The sequence below is a fragment of the Telmatherina bonti genome (genome assembly GCF_933228915.1).
Source record: "Telmatherina bonti genome assembly, chromosome: 6".
NCBI classification, from domain to species: domain Eukaryota; kingdom Metazoa; phylum Chordata; class Actinopteri; order Atheriniformes; family Telmatherinidae; genus Telmatherina; species Telmatherina bonti.
Window position 1 is genome coordinate 35,309,538 of NC_136624.1, and position 13,462 is coordinate 35,322,999.

General features: G+C 36.8%; 1 protein-coding gene across 1 annotated transcript in view; it reads right to left on the reverse strand.

Moving 5' to 3' along the window:
- Positions 1-7,501: 7,501 nt before the first annotated feature.
- The window catches only part of cpne5b (copine Vb), a gene marked incomplete at both ends in the record, with an annotated part of 140,633 nt that continues 134,672 nt past the window's right edge, over positions 7,502-13,462 (reverse strand). Inside the window, 3 exon segments of the mRNA XM_079242273.1 lie at positions 7,502-7,693; positions 9,900-9,973; positions 10,908-10,965. Coding sequence (XP_079098399.1) covers positions 7,502-7,693; positions 9,900-9,973; positions 10,908-10,965 — 324 coding nt within the window.

Below are 13,462 nucleotides of genomic sequence, written 5' to 3' on the forward strand. Positions count from 1 at the left end.
AGTGTTGTATTTAATGAAAAGTCAGGATTTTTCCCCACTCATTCCCTGACCAGGTATCTTATGAATCAACCTAACTAGGTAGTTAAAAAAAATACATTGTAAAAGTAGGGAAAAATGAGGGAAAATAGTGACGTCATTTATCTATTCTGCCGGAACATTGTTATTTGAACAAAATAACAAATTTGCACATTGGCTAAAAGCATTTATAATTCCACAGGTCAGAGATGAACTTTCTAAATTTAGAACAATCTTTCACTGATTGTAATAACTTATCGAGGGGATAGAATAATAAATCACCTCTGCACTGCATCACCCTGAAATCAATGAGACAGTTATTAAAGACAAACAGCACTGAGCCTGGTCAACAGTTCCTACAGTACATGATAAAAATGAAAAGCAGATGCAGTGTGTAATCACTTATGTGTTCTGTTGCCTTTTAGAAAATTAATCAATGTCATAATGAAACGTGCTACTAAAGAAATATCAATTAATCAATCAATTAAAGGAGGATCCAGAACTTTGTGCTGCACACCGGTGTGACTTTAAACATGTTGTGTTCTTAGATAGAAGAGCTATCCTCTGACACAGGCATACAAAAGAAATATGTTTCATTCAAACTGTTATATTTGTTACTCCTTTGTGAGCATAAAGATGAAATCCAAAATATGTTTAGTAAAACCTGCCACTGATTCCTTAGTATCAACATGCAGTTTCTAAATCAAACTATAAGTTAGATTTGTTAGCCAATTCACAACTTTTTTGTTGGTCAGCTTTAACATATTGTGTTTGTGTGTGTGTGTGCCTGTGTGTGTGACTGACTTAATTTCCACTATTCTAAATTTATCAGTCAAGCTCATTTTAAGAAGGGTGATCTTACTCCTGCTGGGCAAGTTTGCTTTGCCAAAACAGGCTTTATATCATAAAGCCCCTGTTGAAAATTTTAGCATTATATTTTATTTTTTAATTTTCTCTATTTCTGAATATACATATTAATGCTTGACCCGAGGGTTGGGGGACATAGATAGGCGAAAGTAAACGTGAAACATAACAAAGAGAAGAGCGGGAAACAAGGAAAAGGGGATAACAGACAGACTGGCAGGAAGAGAGGAAGAGAAAGGGTCTGATAAGTGCTGGAGGGGCTGTGGCCAGTTAGGAGACTATACACATATATTCTGGGATTGTCCCATAATAAATGAAAATTTGGACAATGTAAGGAAAAAGATTGAAAGTATTTGTGAAGAAAAACTCAATTTAGAATTACTTATATCTTATTATAAATGCATAAAAGTAAAAAGTTAACAATCTTCCGGCTAAAACCAAACCTCGTAGCAAATACATTTGGTGGGAAATGGTAAAGGACATGATGGGAATAGAAAAAATAACAGCAAGACTACAATTTGAAATCAATATGGGCACCTGCACTGCAGGAAATAAAAAAAAATATAATTACCTCAAAGGTTTCTTAATTTTCAGATATATGTATGTGTAAACATTAGTATTATTTTACTCAGTTAAGTTTCTAAATAATGTTGTCTTTCTTAAATATGTTTGCATGTACATGTGTATGGATATGTGTGTGTATGGATATATATATGGGGGTATACACTACCAGTCAAAAGTTTGGACACGCTATCCCATTGGATTTAATAGGAACGTGTGTCCAAACTTTTAACTGGTAGTGTATACGCATGTATATGTATATCTGCAAATAAAGGAGGAAAAAAGAGAATCTGCAATAGTTCTGAAGTGCATCTTTGAGCTACTAAATTGAACATTTACATGAAAATAAAATCTCTACAAGCTTTTTATAAAAGTAGTTATTTTTTAATAATTCATTTAAGGCAATCCAATACAAAGCATTTCACGACCCACCAATATGACAATAATCATGTACAATAAAAACCCTTGAAATGTAAAATAGGGATTCATGCAAACTAATAATCTAAAAAGATCTAAACAATAAATATAAACTGTGGAATAAGACCAAATGAACAAACTTTGAACCAAAAATGTTAACTGTAACATGCAAATTAGCTACAGTTTCTTTTCTAACCACTGATGAGACAGAAAATGTTACAGGAACCAGGCACAAGAGAGAAGAAAGAGCATACAGTCCACTGTTAATGCCAGTTTTGGCACAGAAATGCATGTAATTTAGATGGGCTGAGTCCCATTTTTTCCACAAATGGCGGCACTGTGTGTAAAACACTATCGTAACTCAAGGAAACATGCAGTTGATAAGCAAATCAGGGCTCGGAAAAAGGTTAATAGTAGGAGCAATGGCTTGTCATAACTTCCCAAAATAATCAAGAAATATCTTTATTCTAGGAATATCCTCCCCCCAAAAAATATATCAAACATTTACAATAAGCACTCATCTTGAAGATGAAGTGTTTATGGCTCCTTGGAGATGTTTGTCTTCAACACTTTCAGCCAAAACAATAATTTTCAGGTCAAAAGTCTTTTTAACATTTAAATACTGCAGAGACAAAGTCTTCCTTTAGCCCAACTATAGTCTTCCCTGAAACTTTTCAAGGCATTCTTTATCCTCAACTTACCAAAACAAAAACAAAAACAAAACAAATGAAAGACAATATTTAAAGATTCCAAATGGTTTAAATGAGATGGCTTTAGCTGGAGCTGGCACCTCATGGATGATAATGTGTATGATCCTTCCAAAGTGAGTTTGTTGCTCTTTAACAATGCCTCCCTGACTTATTTAAACCTTACAGAAAGATGCAGAGGCAGAAATATGTGCTTCTATCTCACAGTAAACTCTGTTACACCACATTTTACGCTCCGAAGCCTGTTATCTAATTCCTGTGTTGCAGAACACAATAAATAACCCAAGTTACTGTTTGCCGTCTTAACAACCATCAAATCAAAATTTTCTCTCCTGCTCCTACAACCTGCATTCATCCATCTCAACTGGATCTCAGTCCAGGCTTAAATGAGATGGAGCAACTGTCTTTTAGACCATCAAGGCCTCCATAGTTTGCTACACTGAGCTTTTCAGCTGAGATAAATTCTTTTTTTTATTGCTTTGTCAATTTAAAAGGAAAAGACGCCCTTTCAGACTGCCAATGAGGGCCACATGCAGATAAAGCCAGGAGAAAAACTATATAATAAATAATTAATTAGTCCAACAGAATAATAGTCAATGCAGAGAAGGAGATTGAATTGAAAAGTATGAGGGGGATCAACGCGGAGATTAGGAGTGTGTCCGATTTCTCACACCTGACAAACAAGAGCTTTGCAAGTCATAAAATGGCATTAACTCAATTTTATCTTGGTTATAAGATTTTCATTAATGTTTAGTTGCATTATTTTAGGTGAAACTAAAATCCCAGACCCAGCGCTACTTTAGTTAAGCGAGAGTTTGTTTTCCCTCAACAACAAAGCTGTTAACACACTTTCCACAGGGTGTGTGTTTTCAGCTCACTATGTTCCCTCCTTGTTTAAAGGGGTGCTATTCTGGTATTTGGAGTTTTCTGAGCTTTCTACAGTGTTACAGTGTTGAATCCTCACCAGACATGTGAACAGCACTGTTTTTTATCACCTAAACGTGTGTTTGAGTTTGAGTTTGAGTTCCAGCACGCTCTCCGTTCGGTTTCCATGGCGACGAAAAATGCGTCGTTTTAGAGAGTTTTTTCTACTTGGAAATCCTTGTGACGTCCCGGGGGATAAGGTTCGGTGATTGGTTACCTTCTACTGGTTAACAAGGGCATGTACACATATATCAGGCGGGTGGAAAATGTGGGATAAAGTTATTTCCAACGATGGCTGGTGAGTTTCCCAAAGAGAGACATCCTGCTGCATTCGTTGCTGTGGGTTGCTGTTTTCCACTTCGTTTTCAGGCTCTGATTCAGGTTCCAACATGTAGGGCTGTATGCTATGTGTTGACATTGTATTTTTTTTTTTTTATTGAGTTCATATTAGCCTAATCCTTCTGTTTATGAGATGTTACAATGACGGCGAACGCAGGTGAGGTGCGCGCTCCCGATGTAGTGCAGTGGCGGGAGGCGGGGCTTAATGCGGAAGAGTCTCAATCCACTCGTTTTGCCCACAGGCTGATCTGACAGCCTACGGAGAGGGTCGGTCTGAAGTAAATAAAGCCATTTGTGAAAATAACTCGATCAATCCCAGCCTTCTGGGCTCAGAAATAAAATTAAATTAGCCTGAAATGCACATAATAGTTCCACTTTAAAGCAAACGGTCATAGTCACATATTTCTGACACCAGGTTTGCTAGGAAGTATCTTTGTAAGTTTTTGGACCTAAATAAAAGATTTGGACAGTATAAATCTTTGACCAGATGCTGGATAGAATGAAATTTTGGGATTTATGGCAATAACAGCCCTGAATCCCGAGTGAACCATCAAACCTGTTCAGAGGAAGTTATTGCAGAGATATTTCAGTGTTAGACTGACCTACATTACCTCCACTGAAGTCAACATGCAAGTTTGGCTAAAAATGGAACAAGAGCTGAGACTGCACACCTCAGCGGAATAAAAGGCTACATAAAAAAATCCTGGATCCATTTAAGGATCTGGATCTGGACCAAGAGAGGAATAGAGAATCATTTCAGTCATGCCTCGTTCTCAGGAAAACATATTCATGCAAACTTTTCTTTTCTGGGAAATTTTTTTAGTAAACAAATAAGTCTGACCAAATTCCAAAAAATAATAAAAGTAAGTGGAAAAGAAACCTTCTTTATTTCATCAAAATCTTTTTCTTGTGCAAAGAGGATTAATATTTTAAACGTTTGTCTTCCTGAATAAGATGTGAATAAGGTTATGTATAATTTCATTTTTAACTTAAAGAGCCTTCAGTCTGCACATTTTTTTCCACAGCTGATCTAAACATAGAGCTCAGTCAGAAACAGCATTTTGTTTTCTGTGCCAGCTGGCTTTTCTTTGCAACTCAGAGAGCATGCGGAGTAAATAACCTCACCCAATGCTATTTATTTTTGTTTTGGTTGTTTGTTTTTGCAGCTCCTTCAAGCACTTGAAGTCAAAAATCACACCCTAACAATGAATTTCTTGGCCAGTATTGTGTTTTATGAACCTAAATTCTACATATTACACTTCTATTCTATTCAGATGAGTTTACGACCTTCATCAAAGTAAAGTCGAGTAAATGACAAATTTGTTTGTTTCCCTTGCTTTTATCGTGATTTCCTGTTTTGCAACTCACCAGCACCCTGATTGGACTATCTTGGAAATGGGCTATAACTTGTTTTTGTACAGAAATATTCCTTCAGTTACAATTCAGGGAATTTTGTTTGGGAGTAAACTTGCATAGAAAATAAATAATAATGTTATTCTGAAGACTTTCTGAGTGATAATGGCGCTTTCCTGAGCGACAACACAACAGCCATATAAAAAGTGTCACACACTGCTGTTTGTTGGGACCCCAACTCATCAATATCAATGAACTGGGAAGCTTGCTTTTACTCATGTCAAGAGGGTACCCTGTGTCTTTGGGGGCTAAAAAACAAACAAAAAAACCCTTTTAACACCAAGTGGAAAAAAGGTAAACACTAAATGAATAACACGACTGTCCCAAAGTGGTCTGAAACCTAGTCCTGCAACTTTTAGTTACTTAACTCCAGTTATATTATAAGGAGTGTTTTATTTATTTATTTTTTCATAATAACACTCCAATAAGACACCGAAGGATATGCTCTCACTGACTAATATTGCTAGTAAAAAAAAAAAATTCTACAAATCCAAACCTCTTACAATCTGAGTAAATTAGACTTACCTCGTAGATTTTTCTTTTGTATTTCATATGATTTTACACATCACAGCTCAATAGAGCCAAGTTACCAATTACTCCTAATGGATCGCTCTTTACGGAGTGGAACCAGACTGCAGAAGGTTTCATTCATGAAAAAAAATGATCATTACTTCATGTAAAGGCAGAAAAAAATCTTAAGGCTATGCATGAACTATTGGCCACCAGAAACTTGTGAGGCATTGCAGGAAGGACAGCTCTGTGTTAAATGAAAATCTCCAGGGGCTGATTTAAACATGGAAGTCATGTGGCCGCCGATGTGTAACCAGTGACATTTCAGTGAAAATGTCTCAGCTCCACTGGTTGTGTATTAAGGGTAGTATCAGAAAAAGGAAAGGAAAGGAAAGGGAAGGGAAAGAAGGTAAAATAGTGAAAAAGATTAGTTTTTACCCACGGATGACCTAATGTCTACTATATGTCAGTTTGTCCATATTAGATATAAACTCATTTGTAATATAATTTTGCCATATTAACTGATAAAACCACAATAAAAAGGCAATATGTCATAACCAGACATGAAACTATAAGCTACATAAGGAGCCTGGGAGCTTTTCAGTCACTTTGTTCAGTTGGTAACCGAGTCATTGATAACATGTTTGCATCATCCATTTCCATCATTGCACAGTATTTTATAATAACTCTGTTTTACAAAACCAATATAGATGTCAATTATTTAGAGGTGAAAATGTAAAAAGTTTAAAATAATTATACTTAAAATGGTTAGTGCTCCTTATATCCAACCTGCAGGCATAAATACTGAAAAGCTGCAACAATAGTCATTATTAGTATTTATATAATTAAATATGGCTGCACTGTAGAAATAAAACAAAACAAACAAAAAAAACCCCCATAAAACTATTTCTTGAAAATGAATGAATAGCAGCACTCTGGTGGGATAATCTTCTGTCCTGGGAATTTAGTTGTGCTTTTCATATGCAATCACTAAAAAAAAGTAAAAGTAGGTGGTTGCTTCAAATGTATTAAGTTTCTATGGTGTTCGAATCAAAACTATCAAATGTCCATGCCACTCGGAATAATACTGGAGGATAAATACGGGGACATGGGTGGTCCATTCTCATACAACATGCTCTTATAAACATTTACTTAATAAATAGAACAGGAGGTGGTGGCGATTAGAAATAACTGATGTATAAGCAGGTAGGGAGATAATCCCCTTATATAAAAAACTTGTTTGAGAAGGAAAAAAGGTGCCTGAAAGTATCACTGTGTTAGGCCACACCAATGACTGACGAGCAAGGCTTGGGTCAAAGTTCACATGTCCTGATACATTTAGAAAAAACATCCACAGACAGGCACAAGTTTTAACCACAATATGATCTTTTTGAACCAAGCTGCTGTCAAATTAGATGTGAAACAGTCATTGCCGGAAAGGCTGCCACCAACTAGTCCTGAAATTTTAGCTTTGTCTCTTCTGACGAGAGACTACAAATAAATGTATCACAGAAGAAACTAACAACAACAAAAAAAAAAGAACAAAAAAGATTCCCAAAAAATAAAACAAATGCTCCTGTTGTCACTGGCAGGGTACGGCACAAGATTGAACACCAATTTCCTGCTGTGCTGTTTCGTATTCACCCCCCCCCCCCCCCCCTCGCCCAGAAAGAAAGGAGGTAGAGTTCTCATTGGACTCTGATTGGTTGCGGCATGCTATCAGTCTTCAGTGAAAATCCAAGAAGGGGGCTTCAGATTTGTGTGTGGTGGTGTGTGTGTCCAGGTGGTGTGTAGGGAGGTGGTGCAGGGTTGGGTTTGATCCCCCGGCTCTTCATGTAGGAGATGAACTGGTCAGGGATTTCTGCAAGCACGTCTTTAGCGAGTCGTGCCATGCTCAACACGTGGTTACCTGTCCGGTCCATGTAATCTCTGAAGGGAACAAACTGAGGAAAAACAACAGACATAAAAAGAAATTATAACATCATACAAATATTGCTAAATAATAATTATAGTTGCATGAAAAAAAACAAAAACAAAAGACATGTCTGACTGTATAACCAAATGCCAACAATAGTTTTTGGACTAGTGCTGTGATTATGGAGAAATCCAGGAGGCTTATGTTTAAACCCGTGTTTGTCAACATTTGCGGGATCTTGCAAGCGTGATATGCAAATCCATCACTAATCCTTTGCTCTGGCTTTTCTCAAGTGGAAAGGGAAATGAATGAGCAGAAGAGACAGAAATGACTTTTCCAACATGAATTTGGGAAAGAAATTCAAATGGTTTGTTTTGTTTTGTCATACTGCATTAAGGAATCCTTTTGGAAATTGTGTTTCAGAATAAACTGCAAAAGCTGCATTTCATTGAGTCTAGTTAGAAAAAAGCTGAAAAAAAATCTTTTTTATTGTTGCTGAATGAGACAGAGTTAACGTCAAGCTTCCACTGCTTTAAAATAACTCAGAAAGCCCTGCGTATTGTACTTTGACCACCATACATTGACATAAATCTTCAGTTTTGACACTTCAAATAGAGACAGATGAAAAGCCAATGTTGCTGAAACAGCTTGACAGATGTTTGAAAAGACACATAAGGTTTCCAATAGCAACACAATATCAGACATTTTGCATGCATGTGCTCATGTGAATTCACAGAAACCACATTTATGTCCTCATGTGCCAATACAGACAGATGGGGTTTTAATGTATCTACACATCACTGAATGTATGATGTAAATAAAGTATTAAAATATGCAATATCAAAGCACTGTTGTCTATAAACTGTGACCCAAATTTAGCAGTCAAGGACCACGCAAAGTCAGTCTGCTTTTGTTTGTAAACCCACCATGTTGCAGTGCAGTCTAATAAAGGTGTAAATGAAAAACTCACACATCTAAATGTGTGAGGACTCAATGTCTGCAGTCAATATAGTCAAACAACTTCTGCTGTTACCCCACAATTTTATTATGTTCGCCTTTTACTTCATTGAGAATAAAGAAGTCGTAGTCATCAAAGGACCGAAATACCCAATTTTAGAACTATTTAATAATATCGGCATACTGATATCAGCCAATATTGACATTAAATTGCAATATCGGAAATGATCAGTTTTGACATTTTTAATGACATAACTTTTGCACAACATGCACATATTACCTATCAAACTATATCTTCTAACTGAAAATGACAAAATATAGGAGATGTCATGTATAGTTTTCCAGATATTTTTGTATGTTGGGATCAATTTGCTCTGAAAATATCAATATCGGTTTGGGCTGGTACGAAATGCTTCTGATTTCCAATTTGATTTGATTCAGATTATTTGGGTGCTGATTTAACTTAAAATGCGATTCTCATGATTCTTTGATATTGCTGATTTTTGTAGACTAAAAACAACAACAAAAAAAGATGTATAAAAAAACTTATTTTGCTCATCATTTTTCTTGATTTCAGTTAGGAAAAAACAACACAGTGACCGGACCATCATTCTGCTGCTACAATGTCTAAGAATACAAGTACAAAGATCAATAAAAACAATAAAAATGACAAAAAATTTATAATAGATCATTTATATTTATTTGAAAAAAAAAAAAAAGATTTTTTTTTTTTAACAAAAAAAAAAAAAAAAAAAAAAAAAAAAAAAAATCAATTTTAACATTGTAAAGCAAAAAATCCCGATATCCAATTTTTAAAAAAATTTGATTTCCCATCTCTGGTATCTGTTGATATCGGTATCAAAAATGAAAAGTTAGACAAAATTGATATTGATAAAAAAAGCCAATATCTACTATTCCCTACCCAATTTAATTAGGTGGTCACTCACTACTCATTGAGACACGAGAGAAAAGAGACATCTTACTTCTGCAAAACTGAGAGCCAAGTGCAGTAAATCTCATTAGCTCATCACATCTAATGCAGGGGCGTCCAGTTCCGGTCCTTAATGGCCACAGTTCTGCAGGTTTTCAATGTGCCCCTGCTCCAACACACATGACTCAAAGTAATGAGTCATTGTGCACAACTTCCCAGGCTGGCTGTTAGATCCATTTAATTTGAGTTAGGCGTGTTGAAGCAGGGAAACACTGAAAACCAGCTGGACTGTGGCCCTTGAGGACAAATTTCTGGACAGCACTGTTCTCATGTAAAGAACATTCACCTGAACAATGTCTCTTTCTGCCAGTTTTCCTCGGGATGAGATCCTGATGTCATCACCATCCAGTTCCACCATAGCTAAAAGAAGATCACAGATATGCATGCGGACAGACATACAGCATTAGAACCCAACGGACATGGCTGCTTTTAGGACAAAGTTATTCGGTTATCACAAAAGGTTTTCATGCATAATCTTTTAATATCAGCGAAACTGAAAGAATGTTGTGCTGTACAGCATTTAGTGCTGGTCTAATTAACTAATAAGTCTATTATTATAGACTGCAATTTAGAATCATCAGCACTAAACCGTGAAAACCCAGCAATTAACCTCGACCGCTTCTTCTACAACCATGCCTGCATCCACCTACGCATTTGCTTCCTTCCTTTGCCAGATGAGTTGGTTTTTTTTTTTTTCTTTTCTGTGAATTCATGCTGGGGAGGTTTGTGTTGCGTACACAGACAGAGAGTCTATTATTGGTTTATGTCCTAATATTTTAAAGCGTACAAAGCAGAATATCTTTACGGAGAAAAACAAAACAAACAAAAAAACACAAAACCAAACAGGCTCAGACAGAAATAATTCCTTTTAATGATGCCTTATGATGCCACTAGTACTGTGGGATTGTACATTTCTCTGCACAAACAGTCTTTAATGATTTAACTTTTATTTATTTAATTTCATATTAAAACAAAAAATCTTCTGTGTATTTGTGATGGCTGTTAAAGCCACAGGAGCAGCGAAATCACCATCTCATCATCTGTTTTATTGACACTGAAGTTCAAATCTGACAGGTTGCGCGTAGGTGTGCAGAGTTTTGTGATGTTCTTTAGAAAGTAAACAAATCTTTATTTCTTTCTGAGATTTACTGCAATAGACGGCAGACTTTCTCCATCTTCTGTTTGCTGCTGCTTCTCTTGCTTTGATTCGAAGTGGAGCCAAGTTTTAGATTTTGCATGTGTATAAAATTGGCAAAACATTAATCCTACAATCAAAAATGTAAAGTTACCATACCATCAAACTCAGCCTGACCCACTCCGACTATGATGATAGACATGGGAAGCTTGGCAGCCTGTGGAGGAAAGCACAAGAGATGAAAAGAGATTTATTTTTATAATAAACATTTTCCATCCACTTTCCATGCACATCTGCAATGGCAATTTATTTTTATATTCTTTATTTTATATATCCAAAGCCTTTTTATTTACCTTCCCTAAAGAATTCAACTTGTTTGTCAAATTTTATCTAATCTCTGCTTGCTGTTCCACATACTTTAGAGCCCAAGTCTTTTTTTTTTTTTTGACTGCATCCTATCACTTATCTGGAGAAAGCACTCTGTGCTGGTTATCGCACTCTGGAGGTGGGTGTTACCTAAAATGCTGGGACAGCAGGTAAGTAGTTACAGTACTGATCAGGTTTTGATTGCTGCACAATCAATACAGCCATTACTGGCTTCTCGCATGAACTATTTTCACAAAAAAAACATGATTTTTATCTCATAATTCACTTGGGTGGAAAAAAAAAAGCTGACCTGCAAAAACTGTGTGCTGACAAACTGTGAGAGGCTGGTTAAGACGTCCACATGGAGGCAAAAAAAAGGGGGGAAACATGTCAGCAGACAGCTTGATAAGGTCTTACAAGGGAGCTGATGGATGAGTCAGGAGAAGATGGAGGGGGAGGACGAGCCAAATTCAGTGAGGACAGCAACCGTCCTCATTCACCCTCCCAGCCACTCCCAAACTCCACCATGAGTCAGATGACACTGCAGTTATTCCTCAAACTGTCGCTGCATGCAGGCAAACCTTGATGGAAAACCAGGTTGTAGAAAGAGCAAATTACAGCAACAGTTCAAAAAAAAGACATTTGTGGTATATCAGTGGAATTTCATCACATCTTATGCAGTCAAAGTGGACTCTGTCTCAGAGTTTGCAAAACGACTTGCTGCAGTTCTGACATTATAGGTGAAACCAGTAACGATCCCAAATATTCAGGAGTTACAGTTATTCTGACAACAGTTAAGATAAAATGTTCTTCTTGGTGTGAAATCTGAAAGCTTTCTCATCTGACCTTTAATACCCAAAGCATGTGTGCAGTATAGTAAATATGTTACATCAGAAAATCGCCGGAACACTTCACACAGTCATGTTGCTCAAGGGAAACTTCCGAATGTATGAACTTTGTGGTATGAATATGTGCACAAAATGAGTTTTATTAATGTTTTAGTTGTTGATAAGAAGTCAAAATTCATCAAAGTCAGTAGGATTGGTTCGCTGGGTTTTAGGATTCTAAGAGTTGTGGAAATTAGACCAATTCTGTCCTAAAATGTCACCTGTCAAATGGACACTTCTGTCTGCAGTGTTTACAGTGCTCCTGTGTAGAGATACACAGCATTGCATTTTACTTGTATGTAAGGAAGTGCACAGACCATTAGCTGAAGTGGGATCCTTTCACTGATTATTACAGCTAGTCAGGTGTGCAGTTTGTAAAATTATTGCTACGTGATTCATTGTTTTTATTCATTTTTCATGTGTTTAACATTTGAGCAGATGGTCAGTACAGATTTATGACTCCAGAGCCTTAAAAGCTGATATTGAATTTCAGTTTCCTGGAGTCATAAGTATTTACAAAGTACTTACATCAAGTGTATTTTAATCTCTAACCCGAGTGTACAGTAACAAATCAGACTAGCTCTCACCGCCACAGGGTTGAGAACATTTCCATCAACACTTCCTCGCAGCATTACAGTACATCAATGTGATTATTGGTGTTCAACACATCTCCTGCCAGTGCTTGTCCTCCCACGCACGCACGCGCACACACTCGCACACACGCGCACACACTCGCACACACGCGCACACACGTGCACACACTCGCACTTGCATTTGCAGGCATCTATGCATGTGTGCGTAGCTGCAGACAAACACCCACTCACATCAGAACATCAAATGGCACCAGAAATAATCTGGCAATCCACCATGGCCCACTTTTCCCACCCTCCTGTCATCCTGTCTAGCAGAAGATCTCCAGTCTATTGAGACAACAAAACAAAACATGAATCAACACTCCAACAACTCACTCTGTGTGTGCTTCGTAAAGCCAGATGCCATGCATGTGGTAGCCTGAATGCTGTGTGTTTTTGCTGTCATACACATGCACACAAAAGCCGACTTTTGGACATGTTTTTAGATGTTAGTTTCTAGCGAAGTGACTGTCAACTCCCCATGGTATAGTCAGCAAAGTCAGATGTCAGCTAAAAAAAAAAAGAAAAAGAAAAAACAGGGGATAGAAGAACTTAAATACCAACTTTCTCTCTGTGGAGACATTATTTGGTAAGTCACACATTCTGTGTGTCAACAGGATCTGCTAGGTTTTGTAAAATCTTGTGTATTGCACACTACGTTTATCGTGTGTACAAGCTTAAGTGTTTGATTTAATCAAGATCAAATTAAATATGTTTAAGTGTATGGCTATCACTGTCTAAACTTAGGTAATTTTTTAGCATCTACAGTAGAATCGGTTCAGCATTTACTCTCTAATAAGGAACTCCAGCAGCAGTAGTTTATTACCGC